Below are 15,750 nucleotides of genomic sequence, written 5' to 3' on the forward strand. Positions count from 1 at the left end.
CAATGAGAATGTACATTTCAAATTCCAAATTATGTTGAGGTTGTTTTTGTGTTGCATGTACATATTCGTTAGGTTGAGGCTAAGGTTGTTCTTGTGTTGCATGTACATATTCATTAGGTTGAGGCTGAGGTTGTTATTGTTTTGTAGGTACAGATTATTACTAGAGAGATAATAAAGTTTGTCCATCAAGTCAAGAAAATATTAAAAGACAATATAAACTTCGGCAAAACAATAACTATATATGAATATATATGGGTAGTAGATGAGAATGAAATTGTTCAAACTCTAGGTTTGTAAGAAGGATGGGATGAAGATATGAACACAAACCCAGAATTAGGAATTAAAACCAAAAAAGATTTAGGCTATAGAGAATAAAATCAAAAACGTGCCAATTTCAGGATAAAAAAGACTATTTAAATTAGAATTATGAATTTGTGTTCATATCTTCATCCCCAACCTTTATACAAACCCAACAATTTTTTTGTATCTTCATCGATTTACAAAACATAAGATGAAGGTGGTGACACAATTATAAGCCTCCCATTCCAAGTACAACTAAAAAACAATTAAAAAATGTTGATTTATATTTAATTGTATGTATTTAGTATTTACAATCTAATCCATAAACAAGTTCTCTATTAAATTTGGTTAAAAACACATTGTATTAAAACGAGCACATATCATTTTTACTCTATGTTCATTTGATAAATACACCTTCGTGCAATAAAAGATATAGTAATCACTAAATAATCATACATAAATACCTCGTAAACAAACACATATGTTCTCATCGATCTGAAAAAATCTTGGATTTTTATGAAGGTTAGGGATGAAGATTTGAACGCAAACCCAAAATTAGGAACTAATACAAAAAAAGTAGGTTACAGAGACTAAAACCAAAAACATACAAACTTATAAGGACAAAAAGACTATTTAATCCAAAATCCTGAGTTTGTGTTCATATCTTCATCCCCAACTGTCATACAAACCCGAAATTTTTTTAAACTGATTTTTTTTTCATATGTTCATCAGTTTGTAGAACATAATATGAAGGTGAAGGTAAAAAAAATGGAAGTTAGAGATAGAGTTAAAGGTGAGAAAAAATGGAAGTTGGAAATGAATTGAAGATGTTTTGTAAAGTTACTTTTTTTTTTTTAAAATTTCGTCCTCCTATGTCACTGGACGTTTTCCACCTCTTTTTTGTAACGGATTGGTAATGTTAACGACTAACATTTAAGGAATCCATCCAATTAAGGACTCCATAAGAAAAACGATTTAGAAACTAAAAAAAACACGCAAACTTACATGAAGATGGAAAGACTATTTAAACCTATATTAAAGTTCATTTTCTTATTTTTATAATTAAAAAACTATCGTAAAAACAAATATAAAAAGTATTTTATTAGATTAATATATTTTCACATTTATTAGTGTTTGAACGTACTAGTATAATCTCCGAAAAATTCTTATATGGACACAACCATAACACATGAATTTACACACAATTAATCATATATTTTTATTAATTAAAAAATTAAAATAAAATTGTCTCTCTCTCCTCCATTAAACCAATCACCCTCATGATAGCAATTAAAAACGAAATTAAATTTTTAATAAATGTCAATTTTCTCACTTTTTATTGGTTGTGCCTAAAAATATGGATTTAGGTTCATATTCATCGAAGTATTTCTCATAATCTCCAATAGAGAATAAATAAATGCTTTAACATTTTGAGAAGTAAAGATGAGTTTAGGAATATGACACAAATAGTATGAGAAATGAAGCACAAGGAGAGTTGAAGTATTAATGCGACGATGTGGCATCTGATTTAATAAATTATTAGTAAAGATAAAATTTAAAATTAGTGTTGAAAAATGGGAAGCTTTGTTATGAGACATAAGAAAAATGTAGTTTCAAATAGAGGTTATATATATGTGTTGATCACTTCAGAAAAGCCGATAACTCGTGATCGTCTGAAAATTCAGTGAAAGAACTTGCCCCATCATTTAACTATTTGCAGCAGAATAATTTGAACCCCTTCACAAGTTCAAGAAAACAAAATATGAAAAAACTACAAATCACACTAAAACGGTATAAGATGGTAGTTCAAACCACTAGTCCATCTAATATTAATAATGTCAACTCATTTGAACAAAAAATTGTTTTAGAACCTCTCGCCGTCTAGTAGATTGAATAGTATAAAGATCATTCCTTTGAAAATGGAATGGACAGTCTGTAGGAGAGTCACATACCAGGTAGTCATTGTCATTTTAATAAAAGAAAAATATGCTAAGGAATTAGTCATATCAGAATATTGCCAAACCGCTCGAGCCATAAGGACTCCCAACTCGTTTCTAGTCCTAGGCCCTCCCTAACCTCAACCAATATCAAATTTGGGTAAGCTCTAGCATACAAAATTTAAGGGCACGATTTCTTCGGTTGTTCCGCGATCTTCATACTATCTGTTCAAAGTAAAATTTGGTCATCTCGGGATTCAAATCACTAAAGAAAAGGAATCACAATGCCAGTAAACTTACCAGTTAAATTCCATCTGGTTTTTCACAACTCATCATGGCTTTCTGGTTGTTCTGAATTCAGTAAGTCTAGCTTGTGTTGTAATTCCTGTTACGTTCCACAGTCACCATTAATACCATATTGAGGTAAGGACAATATTAATTATCATGTAATAATCAGTTTACATACCTTCAGTTTTTCTTCCTGACAAAGGGCTGGGGTAGCTAATAAAGCTACGTACCTGCCATAGGTCCATGAGATGCAGCAATGAGAGAAAGGGAAAACATGACAGAAAAATTTGACAAAAAGGAAGAAAAATGGGAAAAGGAGCAGAGAAAAAAAAATAACAATCCCTACTCGCAACGGCTTGGTTCATCTACATCAGTAATCTCATTCGACAACCCGCATTTTAGCTTGACCTGTTCAAAAAGCAGCCATTAATTACTGACCGTCCACAAATCTGAACCACCTTTCATGTTTTTATTTCCATGAGCAACTCCACAGTCTAGTAATTTAATTTATTATGATTATTTTTTATGTGAAATGTAAGGAAACTGAAATTGAACTTGCCTGCTGTTGCAAAAGGCTCACCAACTATAACACACCAAAAGTATGTCTCAAACCCAAAATGAATTGAATATCTATTAATAAGTTCTTAACTCTTAAGTATGTCTCAAACACTTATGCATCTAACCCAAATGAATATAATTACTTTAGAAAGAATACAAACAGAATAGTCCTATAAGTAGCATACGGCATACCAGTATATTTGAATCTAATTGTTTTAGAATGAATAGATGCAATATCGTCCTCTCAAAACTGAAAGAAATTATGCATAATTTTTAAAATTCAAAAACCTATATACCTTCAAACTTCTATCAGGACCGTTCCAGCATTTATCACCATTAGAAAACACCATTACTTTGTATGAATCCTCAAATTTGTCCCAGCCACTGAAAAGAAAACTGAATTACTCTCATCTCTTTTACAGGGAATATGAAACTGTTTGTTTTCACCAACTGATGCTTAAATTAATTTGAACTGGAGAAAAGCAGTCTGCTAAAATTTATCAACTAGTTATCAAAACCTTACCCCAAACGGGTGGTGGAATGGCCCTCCTCCTGAGTAGCTTGTTTATAGGGGCAGACTTTGTAAGTGTACCTGAACAAAAATTTGCATCCCAGAAAGTGAGATGAAAAGGAGAGGAGTATCTAACTTTCAGATTTACAAAATGCCAAATACAGCATAAAGTAAAAACTGTTAGGAAAGTAAAAACTGTTAGGAAAGAAAAAATGTAACTTGTTCTGCTTGCTCTCAAAGCAACGACCATAGAATGAATAAAACTCCTTTGCTGGACCTGTAGCATTGAAGTTTTGCTTCAGTTACTCAAGCCAAATCCATACTTAAAACCTCTACAATACAAATGTTACCAGCATATACTAACCAAAATCAAGTTTTTGCTTTTGTGTCAGGCTTGATATTCTAGACTGTATTTTAGACAACTTAGTACTTGATTCGTCATATTCCTTGCGTATACGAGCAGCATCTAAAGCCACCAAAGAAAAAGGTGTAAGTTATATCAATCTGGATAAAAATATATGAGTAGTGGAACACTGGAATGTTTGATGTGTACCTGACTGGTTCACAGGTGCCTGGAATATATTGACAGACTGAAAAATATTCCATACAGATTTCTGTATTTTCTCTAACCAAGAAGGATCAACTGTTGTGCTAACATCTGAGTTCATTTGAATTACCTTAATCACAAATCTGTTATATACCACACTTTGATAAACATTTGTAGTAATATCTATAACAAACCTGACAAGTCTGGTTCGGTCTCAATGTCAGATTTGTATGAGGAACTAAGGTCGTCGTTCTCATCATCTTGAAATTCGTCGTCATTTACATCTTCATCATATTTGTTGTTTTCATCGTCAGTTTCAGAAGCATATCCTTCACTCTCGCCATTAGTTGTCCCGTGTGCAATATCTTCCTGATCTTCATTGTCTAATGCAGTGTCAGCTTCAGCACTTCTTGCACCAACATCTTCTTTGACCCAACGAGAAGCAACAAGCCTGCCCAATTCTGCCTTTGATAACCCATCAGTATTTTCAGATACATCTTTACCCTAAAGATATATATACCCGCAAAGAGAAAAGAAAAAACAGATGAGAAAAGTGGAGGAATATTGTTAAGTTATTTCTGAACTAAACTAATATCCATAACTTCGTACAATTTATCAGTTCAAATAGGAAAGAAGAATTCCCCTGAGAGAAAGGATATCAGAAGACCTGAAGATGAGTTCTAAAGGGCACAAAACATGCAGTTAGACGTTAAAAATGACCGTGTTTAAGACTTGTTAAAGAGTCTCACATCGGATGCGATATGACCTAAACAAATGTTTGTAAGTGGGAAAAATCCTCAACTTACAATCCTGTTTTGTAAAGTTTAGTTAAGCCCAACCTACATTTTAAGATGGTATCAGTCTATTCAAGACTACTTGGGCCACCTGCTATCAGGGGTTCTCTGTCGGACCACCCACCATTCATATTAACATTCCAAGCGTAATAGTATTGTGAAGGTGTGTGATAAAAGTCTAAAACCGGATGAGATATGGCTTGAACAAATGTTTATGCATGGAGACAATCCTCACCGAACAAGTCAGTTTTATAAGCTTGAGTTAGAAGCTCAACCCAAATTCTAAGATGGTATGATAGCTTGATTATATATTGTGGCACCAAAAGCTAGTAGCATTTTTAAACACATGACAAACCATTGTATTTATCTTGATGCAAAAACACTCCTATAATATAGTTCATCATCAGCTCAAATAGTTAATGAGGCGGTTAAAGTGTTTGAAGACGAAGAAAATGTGGTTAACTTTTAAGTTAAATTTTGAGACAGCAGATTATTGGATGCCACAACTCTCAAGGCTGGTCAATAGAAGCTACCCATTGAAACTAGAATAGACTTTGGTGTTTCATAGAGGTGAGTTGCGGAATTTATCTTAATTGAAAGCTTTTATATGATTGTAAATGTTTATCGAAACTATTTGTTTCACGAAAAGTGAGAAATTGGGTAAAGGGACCCTTTAATACTATTGCTTCTTACTGTAAATGTTAAATAATTCCAAGCGCTGGTATTGATTATCGTAATAAAGGCACTAAATTGCGGTCCGCCCCTAGTCGCCTTAATTGCGGCATTTGGCTTGCCTTCATTGTAGCCCCCAACACCTTCATTGTGTTGGAATTTCTGCCTTAATTGAGGTCCGCCCCTAGTCGCCTTAATTGCGGCATTTTGATTGTCTTCATTGTAGCCCCTACCACCTTCATTGTGTTGGGTTTGAGGGGTGGATTTAGTCCCACATTGCTTAGAGATATGGCATGTGTTGCGTTTATAAGTGGAGGCAATCCTCATCCAACAAGCCGGTTTTGTAGGGATGAGTTAGGCGGCCCAACCTAAATTCTGAGAGAAGGAAATTAGAAGACAAAATTGCAAAGGATCAAGGGATGGATAAACAGATGTGAAATGATGAGAAAATAATGGATTCTTGGGAGCGAGGTGATAGAGATGATAAGAATAATAATGTAAAGACTAACCCCACAATGGTCTATCATATGAAAAGGTTTAGGAATAAAGGGAATCGGTAAGGTTTTCCCTAGACTTAGTTAGTAATAGTGAGTTTTTGTTTTCTGTTTTTAGGGTAGTTGTTCTTGATTTTTGTCCTTAATCCTTGTGTACAAGAAGTCTATAAGTAAAGACTCTCCTGTGTATCTTTTACTTTTTCTATCAATAAAACTATAGAAACGTATATACTCTTTTTCTCTATTATAGTATCCTCTCGTGTATCATTTACTTTTTCTATCAATAAAACTATAGGAACAAATAAACTCCCTTCCTCTATTGTTCTTTCTAAAGGAACTCTAACTCGAGACATAAATGAAAATGAATTTTTGGAGATCAAGAATCATTGGTTGACATCGAGGTTGTAATCAAAATTAGAGATGCACCAGCAAAGACCCGGTGTTTTCAAAATCTGAAACTGGCTGATCTGAAACAGAGTTTGGCTCGTTAAGTTCCCAACAGTGGGATCCTAGAGGAGAATTTTTTTTCATTTTTTAACAACCATGAAACAAGAACTTCGTAGATTTCAACCTTGAGGATGATGTTATTTTGAGAAGGGGTGTATTGTTAGGGTATAGGATAATGAGGAGTATGTTATGATGCGGTAAAGGTGGATTTAGTAACAATATAGGATAATGAGGAGTTAGTTAGAGAAGTTAGTTGGTTAATTGATTAGTTAAAAGAGTTTCATGTATAAATAGGAGCATACATGGATGTTGAGGGAGTCATTTAGATTTGTAAACTTTTGTGAATATAGTAGACTCCATTATAGAAGGGGAAACCCTTGAAGGATATATTTCTCTTCTCTCCTATTCTCTCTCTATCTTTTATTCTTTCTTGATCTTTCGATAAAATAGCTATTACCTTTGAATTCAATTCCTTGGTTCCTAACACACACACGCAGAATGGTAACTTTCCATGAAGGAAGGCAGACACTTTCATGATATGTTCTTTCTGCTCACAAGTTATTTGATTTTGAGGATATCTTTGTTGAGGTGTAACGTCTATGACAAGATAAGGCTTAGTTTTTACCTTCGTATCGGGCATCTATGTAGCTAAATACACTAGATTACGCATAAAGACAGTCAGGAAGAATTGAAAGCAGACCAATGCCTTAAGATAAAATAAATACACAAAAAGATAATGCCATACCCTCAATAATACAGTTGGGCCAAAAATAAATCGAAGAACACAAAAATTTAAAATAGTCGGAGCAAAGGCCCAATAAAAAAGTGTTTAAAGCCAGTAATTGCAATGATGCATAACCATATAATATAATACATCAAATAAGTTAAGCAAGATAATATTAATTTTTTAAAATGTATAAGAATGATAACATTAATAACCAACTTTGTTATATCCGATGATTAGAAGCACCACAGGAGGGGTATTGTTTCAAATGTCAACTATTCATTTGCATTTTGAAACTGCAATATATTTAAATCTTAAAAAACAGCCCTAGTGTTTTATTACATCCAAATCTGAGAAATCAAAGGTAGTGAAACAATTTTCCACAAGAAATGTTCTGCAACCACTGATCTCGTATCCTAGATATCATAATTATTGAGTAAGAAAAATACTAGATAAAAAATCAAGAACAATTGTTTTGTATGGTAATGAAATGATTTTATTCTGAGACCATTCATTGCATCTCACTTCATCTTGATTTTACAATACAATTGGGTGCCTCTGAAGCATGGATATTTCTAAAATGGTTAAGTACAGGTACCGGTAAACATACGTACTCATGGTACTTGCTTTTTCCTCATTTTTCTGTTTCGAGTAAAATTTTGTGGTTTTTTATATACTAATATAATACAATTTAGTTTCTTTGTTATTGTAACTTAACATCAATGTTACTTTTAAAACTTTCTTATTGCGATGTCTTGTTGTGATTTGAACAATTTAGTTCTCTCTTAATACATTTTATAAAGAAACTCTTGTTTTTTATTGCCGTAGCCGTTACCTTGATTTTTTTTAAATATCGTATCGAACCAGTACCCGTACTTGTACCAGATATCGTACCCGTACCTATGCATAGCTGAGTACTAGTATCATAAAACTGACTCTTCTTGGGGAAGTTATGACACAACCAACAAAAATAGAAGAACCTATCAGTAGTAGTACCATGTTACGACCTAATAATTGTTGATTAAGTGAATCATACAGTCTAAATCAATTGAACAATTAGCTAAGAGACGAGAATAAAAGTAAATTCCAGTCAAGCTATGATTGTATGAACAATGCAGATACCGTATCGATGACTTCGCCAGAAGACTCTGTCTTTCCAGTCGTCAAATCAATTTCAGATTCAACAGTGGGTTCACTCTCAGCTTCTTTTGCATTCTACAATCAGGAAAACCAGAGTAAAAATGTTGAAAAAGTTTCATACCTAATGAACACGCATGGCAAAAAATGCCACCTCAATAACAATAATTAAGAGAATAAAGATTGCAATCCACAAACTCTATGCACCTCTTCCACTTTATTAAGCAAAGATCCTTCACTTCCAGGGGCATCAGTGGCTTCAACAACATTATCAAGTGTGTCGGCTAGCTTTTCCCCAGCTTCATCCTGTAAATAGTTTCCAATGTTAAAATAGATGAACTAAACCACTAATCACATATTGAGTGGTGCAACACAATCACACACACATATAAGCTTAAGAACAGAGTGAGAGAAATAGTCTGCTTCAATGCCACAGATGGATGGGTGGAAAAAGGTTAATTTTCTATCTACATTTGCTAGTACAATAAAACGGAAAAATAGCAACAAAATTACACTTTCTTTCTTCTAATAACAACATACTTGCATGTTTAAATAGGTACAGTTTTAAACGTAGTAAACCTCCTAACTTCTAAGGGGTTAAGAAATAATAAAAGATCAGGAAAGTCATATATACATAGAGTCACTTGATATTAGCTAGATTCCAGATTGTTAATGAGTTCAAAAGTTAGAACAAAACTCTTTAATAGGCTTATTCTGATTATACAGTCAAGTTGCAGTATTAATGGCTGATAAAACCCAACCTGATCAACCAGGGAATCCTCTTGAACTCCAATTTTATCATGATTACTTGCCACAGTATTGTCTTCAATGCGTGAATCAGTTTGAGCTTCATTTTCATGTTCTGTATCTTCTTCATCAGCTTTAATTGTTTTTTCACTAGCCTTCTCCTCAGCCTCTTTCTTCTGCTTCTCTTCTTTTTCCTTCTCTAGACGCTCCTTCTCCTCTATCTTCTCTATTTGTTCTTTATGGTCTGTAATGGAGACAAAAAGAGTTTGTTAAAGAAAGAATTCCATCGATAGGATAGAAGATTGACATCATATGACAAATCTTCAAAAAATATCACTGCATTCCTTTATCACCCAAATCAAAAGTTCACATCCTTTATGACATAGCACGAAACCTGTAATTTCATAGTCGAATATGTTATATGATCTTGCCTTTCAGAACATGGAAAATGATTTCCTGTCCTCAACCATAGAGTGAAAAATGCCTCCCCTCTTGTTAAAACAGAGTGATAATAGTGATTACTTTGTCATAAGTCATAACTAGTGGTTCTTCAATTGAAAATAGTTGGGTGTGGTCCTATGTGTAATTAAAGAGATGGTTCAGAATATCCCAGACACTTAATACCTATGAAGCACGGACACCCCGAACATGACATCGACACTGACACAGCGACAACGGTAATAATTTGAAAAATGAATAAATTAGACGTAATCACAAGTGTTGATGCCTGTGTCCGACACGGACATGGCTTTTTTTAGAGGTGTCAGTTTTTCATGCATTTTAAGGTTTTATGGTAAACCAACAAAGGTGTCTAAGCTATCACTTCAAATTAAACATAACAATAACTACATTCTTGCATTCCTAATTGGATTTCCTGATACATTCACTTGACCCTACCAATGCAAAACAAACCTATTATAGAAAATAGCAATTTTAAATTAGTCACGAGCACATTTGAATACAATGCCTTTGCATTTTATCCTCTTTTATAGAAGATCTATTGATCATTGTTTTATGGCTATACCCTTTAACACAATTAATGTAGTTTATATATCCTTAAGTTCAACATACAAGAAAGGGTAGAACAAAAAAAAACGATACCCTTTAGCTGTTTCACAACCCCTTTAAGTATACTTTCTTCGTTTTTCAATTTTGAAAGCTCAGCACCGTCCTTCTCCAGTGATAATTTTGCTTTTTCAATTTCTTGTTTTCGCAATTTGACGCCCTCTTGATATGTGGCAATCTTTTTCTTAAGCTTATCCCGAGCAACTTTCCCAGCCTCCCAGCAGGTATTTGGGCACTTTGCTTGACCATCATATTCATCACTTCCATCACAGCAATCTACACACAACAGCAGGAAAGTGAAGTAAGTAACTTCAGAGCTAATGAAACAAAAAAGTCTAAAAACAGTCCAAACTCCAAACTACAGAGGTCATAATGGATTTTCTTAATAACTTCTCTGGTAGTTTTTCTAGTCTTCCTCTACCTCTATTTGATATGGATTTTGTTTTTCCTTCTAACAATTTATTTTCCCCTCTTTCCCTAGTTTTGATTTCATAGCTAAAGACACGGTTTCAAACAAAGATCATTGACATGCATTCATCGCATATGACCGCAATTCTCTGCAATGTCAAACATCACGACACAACCGCAATTCTCCGTAACCCCTATTTAAAACCCTAGCTAAAGCACTAACTCTAAGCATTGCATCATGCACTTATCAAAACAAATTATGCTCACCGCAAATTCGATCATTAACTCGAGAAGAATACAGATACACAGGCGCATGACCAGCATTCTGACAATAAAATTTCCCACGCGGACATGCGGATGTACCTACAATAACAACAATCACAGAAAAATCAAAATCAATGATCCAATACAAAACAAATCAAATAAATCAAAAACCATTTATAAATAAAAAAGAGATAGAAAAGGAAACCAGGTTCATCGGTTCCATCGGGGCAGTCACAGAAATCGTCATTGAGCTGATCCTTGTTGAAATTCGCGGATCCGTCTCTACATCTAATCACATCATGAGACTTGAAATATTTGACATCTGCGATAATTTAGAATATTTCAAGTCTTTTAACGGATAATAATTTAGATTAAAAAACGATAATGTGAAAATGAAAAATCATAACAGAGAGAGATAAACCTTGGGGTGCGATTCCGAGGAACGGGTCTAGGGGTTTCGATGAAGAAGAGAATGAGAAGAGCAACACGAGGAGGAACGAAATGAGAAAAATTGGAGAACGCAGCTTCATGTTAGTTAGATCGAGTGTTGAAATGGTAAAAGTGAGTGTAGAAATTGAACTGGTGTTGATTTCTGGGGAGGGGTGTAATTAGGAGAATGATGAGTTTCGTTTCGGACACTAGCGAGAGCAGCGACTGCTACTGACTCGTGAAATTAGATTTCAGAATTGTCATTTCAAGAGGATCGTGAAACTCGACTAAATTTTCTCTTCTGCGTAGGTAGAGAAATTAAATTTTTTTGTCGAAAATAAAAACTTTATGTTGATTTGCTTTCTTTTATTTATCTTTTTTTTTTTTACAAACTCTTTTTGTTATGTAACGCAATACTGATTTATTTATGAGTAAAAGGAACGTGTTTTTCTTGAACTAAAAAAGAATGAGGAACGTATTTTGGCGTACTAGATTTTTTCTGCAAATGAAATGCTTTTAAGCTAGATAAATTTTATATCATTATGACCATATACTATTATTGCTCTCACTGTCTTGTTATGAATGCTATAATTCTTAAAAAATTGTGTTACTTATGTTGATTTAAATAATAATAAAAGTACAGTAGAAACTCCTTAAATTAATAATGTCAGGACCGGAGAAATTTATTAATTTAAAGAGTTATTAATTTATCGATAAATTAATAATTATTAATTTAAAGAGTTTTTAAGTAATTATACTGTATATACCAAACAAAAAGAAAAATTAGTCTATGCCTCTTAGAATTACGTTGCAACGAACCTTGGGACTCAACGTAAATTATTGCAGCGAACCTTGGGACTCAACGTAAATTAGTAACTACTGTGTTCATATGCATTGGAAATCAATAATGACTTTTGAAGTATAGTAAATGTAAACAAGAGGAACAAATGTGTTCAATGGATTCTTAAAGGGAAATAAACAACTATTGAATCATAGAGTGTGATATATTTCTTTCAGTTTCTATGAATTATTAATTTATGATTTTCTTGGGACCGAAAATTATTAAGGGATCTCCCGAAAAATTATTATCTTATTATTTTATCGAGTTTTTCAATTTTTTACATTGGCCCAAGTCGGGACCGGACAAATTTATTATTTTAGAGAGTTTATTAATTTACCGAATATTAATATAAAGAGTTTCTACTGTAGATTCAATTTATTTAAATATTATTATTAGTTATACATAAAGAAAGATAAATTAAAATATAACAAATAAATATGTATGTCAGAAAAAATTGGTAGATTAATTGTTTATTTTGAAATAACAATTAATTTGAAACATAAAATTGTCGAAACACATCTATAATATAAAAAAAAGTTTTTGTTCTGAAAATCACAAAAATATTCTTTTATTATCTTAGTCTAAATTAATAATTTGGAGGCAAAAAATGTCTTCTGTTATTTTTTCCAACTCACTTTTTACTTTTCACTTTTCACTTTTCACTTTTCATTTTTTATTACTTTATTATTATTATTTCATTTGGTTGAACTCATGATGCAAGCTTTTGATAGATTCTCAAGAGCAAAAGGCCTCAAGGTAAACCCTGCCAAATGTAAGATTTACTATGGAGGGGTTGATAATGACATGAAAGCTACAATCATGCAAACTACCAGGTTTGAAGAAGAGACTTTTTCCTTTAGATACCTAGGAATCCCTGTGACAGGTAGTAGGCTGGCTATTAAGGACTGATAAGTTGATTGATAATATTATGTGCAGAATTAATCGTTGGAGCTCTCAGTTGCTTAGTTATGTAGGTCAGTTCCAATTACTTAGAAACACAGTTTTTTTCTATTATGAACTACTGGATGCAGGCTTTACCCTTTCCTAAACTTATGATACATAAAATTGATGTTATATGTAGAATATTTTTATGGACTGATCAGAAAGAGAAGAGCAAAAAGAGCCTGATTGCTTGGAAAACTGTTTGCAGTCTAAAGAAGAAAGGAGGTTTGAATCTAATTGATCTGCAAACCTGGAACAATACAGTTATGGCTAAGCTGCTTTGGAATTTGAGTGGTAAGGTTGACAATATGCATGTGAAGTGGTTCACGCCTACTATATAAAAAACAACATGCTGATGGAGATGAATGTGCAGGATCACTTCTCTTGGGTTATGAAAGTAATTCTTCTGCAAAGAGGGATTGTTAGCCAGCTTCCAGAGTGGGAGACTAATGCGGCTAAGTTCAAGATGAAGGTGGTGTATCATGCCTTGCATCAGAATAACCAAACCGTGCATTGGAAAACTCTGTTGTATGGAAACTTAGCAAGGCATAGGGCCATTTTTCAGCTATGGGTTGCCTGCCACAAGAGACCGCCAATGAAAACCAGACTGCATAAATGGGGGATGATTGATCAGACCGGTTGTAGTTTCTGTAATGTAGAGGAAACCCAAAGTCATTTGTTGTTTGAGTGTAATGAAATGAACACTATATGGAGGAAAGTTCTGAATTAGATAAATGTGAACCATGTCCCTCTTGGATGGGATCAGGAATTGAATTGGATTGTGAGGAGGAATAGGGGTAAAAGCAAACATGCTGCTATCCTCAAATTGGCTGCCACTTAATGCATTTATGAAATTTGAAGGTATAGAAATGATAAGATATTTGGAAAGAGTATACAAAACAGGAAAATAGAAGACATGGTCATGGACATGATAGTGTATAGGGGTTGTCATAATAGGAAGACTAGAGATTACGTGATTAAGTTAATGATGTAGCAGCTTGGTCTTTTTTGTTCCTCTTGTCTTTGTTTGATAGTTTTGGGCTGGGTCCTAGCAATCGCCTTATATAGCTTATTTTTTGAATTAATCAAAGTATTCATTGATTCAAAAAAATATATATTCTAATAAGTTATTTCTTAATAGAAAGATTATTATGATCATTTTAAATGATTGTTAATTCAAATTTAAAATAATATTTATTTTTAAAAATTAATTTTAGTAATTGAATATTAATAACGAAGAAATATAATTTGAAATAATTTTTATTTAAAGATACAATATTTTTTGAGAAAATATTAATAATTTTAGTTTTAAAAAAAGAATTTCAATTAAAATGAATTTTAAAATATACTTGAAAAGATGTCTTATTGGGTAAAATACAAAATTGTGTGTCACTTATCATTAACTTTGACTTACATGATTCAAAATATTATTATATTAATATATATCATTATTGAAGCTTATACAATAAAAGTAATGTTTGCATAATTAAATATTAGAAAAATTATTCGTTATTGATGTTATTTCACAAATATATGTTATCAATGTAAATAGAAAAATATATATATATATATATATATATATATATATATATATATATATATATATATATATATATATATATATATGGGAAAAAAGTTTATTGTTTATTCAATTATAACATACTACTATTATTTACAGTCAAATTCCATTAGAATTAAATTCTATTGATTCAGATATTTTTGTAAATGATAGCTAAGCAAAAATAATATTTGTATACGGGAAAAATTTATAATCAATCTAAATATTTTTATATACGAAAAATGATATTTATGATCCAAAAAAATTTATTCAAAAAAGGTATACGGAAAAAAAAACTATTATTGGAGTTAATATTTTATGTAACCGATACCTAAATATAAATAATATTTGTATATGAGAAAAATCTATTAATGATCTAAATATTTTTTTATATAAAGAATGATATTTATGATCCAAAAAAAGTTTATTCAAAAAAGGTATACCAGAAAAAAAAATATTATTGATCTAAATATTTTAATATACGAAAATTTACAATTGATTCAGATATTTTTGTAAACGATACATAAACATAAATAATATTTGTATCTGGGAAAAATCTAGTAATGATCTAAATATTTTTATATAAAGAATGGTATTTATGATCCAAAAAAAGTTTATTCAAAAAAGGTATACCAGAAAAAAACTATTATTGATCTAAATATTTTTATATACGAAAATTTATAATTGATTCAGATATTTTGTAAACGATACCTAAACATAAATAATATTTGTATATGAAAAAATCTATTAATGATCTAAATATTTTTATATATGAAAAATGGTATTTGTGATCCAAAAAATTTTTATTCAAAAATGGTATACGGAAAAAAATCTATTATTAATTTAAATATTTTTATATACGAAAATTTACTATTGATCCTGATATTTTTTTAAATGATATCTAAACATAAATAATATTTTTATACGGGAAAAATTTTATTATTGATCTAAATATTTTTATATACGAAAATGGTATTTATGATTCAAAAATTTTGATTCAAATTTTGTTTTTAATTTAAAATAAATATGTTATATAAATAAATGCGCGTAACAAACCATAACCCGTGCGTATGCACGGGTTTGTTAC

The 15,750-nt window shown here is 31.8% G+C and overlaps 2 protein-coding genes across 2 annotated transcripts; one reads left to right on the plus strand and one right to left on the minus strand.

The window, feature by feature from the left end:
- Positions 1-2,063: 2,063 nt before the first annotated feature.
- Positions 2,064-11,663, minus strand: LOC131633631 (glucosidase 2 subunit beta-like). The gene is made up of 17 exons (XM_058904329.1): positions 11,315-11,663; positions 11,099-11,215; positions 10,897-10,992; positions 10,258-10,497; positions 9,171-9,400; positions 8,617-8,715; positions 8,395-8,487; positions 4,336-4,645; positions 4,148-4,252; positions 3,959-4,060; positions 3,814-3,871; positions 3,607-3,675; positions 3,380-3,467; positions 2,872-2,933; positions 2,704-2,755; positions 2,538-2,622; positions 2,064-2,462 (listed from the first exon to the last, which is right to left on the minus strand). Exons 1-16 carry the CDS (start codon positions 11,421-11,423, stop codon positions 2,560-2,562), a joined length of 1,893 nt encoding a protein of 630 aa, XP_058760312.1. The 5' UTR covers positions 11,424-11,663; the 3' UTR covers positions 2,064-2,462; positions 2,538-2,559.
- A 1,214-nt stretch (positions 11,664-12,877) lies between these two features.
- LOC131633630 (uncharacterized) lies at positions 12,878-13,446 on the plus strand. The gene is made up of 3 exons (XM_058904328.1): positions 12,878-12,996; positions 13,100-13,133; positions 13,195-13,446. Exons 1-3 carry the CDS (start codon positions 12,878-12,880, stop codon positions 13,444-13,446), a joined length of 405 nt encoding a protein of 134 aa, XP_058760311.1.
- Positions 13,447-15,750: the final 2,304 nt, after the last annotated feature.

The sequence above is a fragment of the Vicia villosa genome, unplaced genomic scaffold (assembly GCF_029867415.1).
Source record: "Vicia villosa cultivar HV-30 ecotype Madison, WI unplaced genomic scaffold, Vvil1.0 ctg.001151F_1_1_2_unsc, whole genome shotgun sequence".
Classification (NCBI taxonomy): Eukaryota; Viridiplantae; Streptophyta; class Magnoliopsida; order Fabales; family Fabaceae; genus Vicia; species Vicia villosa.

What these genes read in the sequence shown, in the direction of transcription:
- LOC131633630 (XM_058904328.1), top strand. Translation starts at nt 12,878, where the DNA reads ATGCAAGCTTTTGATAGATTCTCAAGAGCAAAAGGCCTCAAGGTAAAC. An exon ending in ACAATCATGCAAACTACCAG is followed by an intron (nt 12,997 to 13,099) that starts GTTTGAAGAAGA and finishes TATTATGTGCAG; the next exon opens with AATTAATCGTTGGAGCTCTC. An exon ending in GCTCTCAGTTGCTTAGTTAT is followed by an intron (nt 13,134 to 13,194) that starts GTAGGTCAGTTC and finishes TACTGGATGCAG; the next exon opens with GCTTTACCCTTTCCTAAACT.
- LOC131633631 (XM_058904329.1), bottom strand. Translation starts at nt 11,423, where the DNA reads ATGAAGCTGCGTTCTCCAATTTTTCTCATTTCGTTCCTCCTCGTGTTG. An exon ending in AGTTAATGATCGAATTTGCG is followed by an intron (nt 10,498 to 10,896) that starts GTGAGCATAATT and finishes TGTTGTGTGTAG; the next exon opens with ATTGCTGTGATGGAAGTGAT. An exon ending in CATTCCACCACCCGTTTGGG is followed by an intron (nt 3,468 to 3,606) that starts GTAAGGTTTTGA and finishes TTTTCTTTTCAG; the next exon opens with TGGCTGGGACAAATTTGAGG.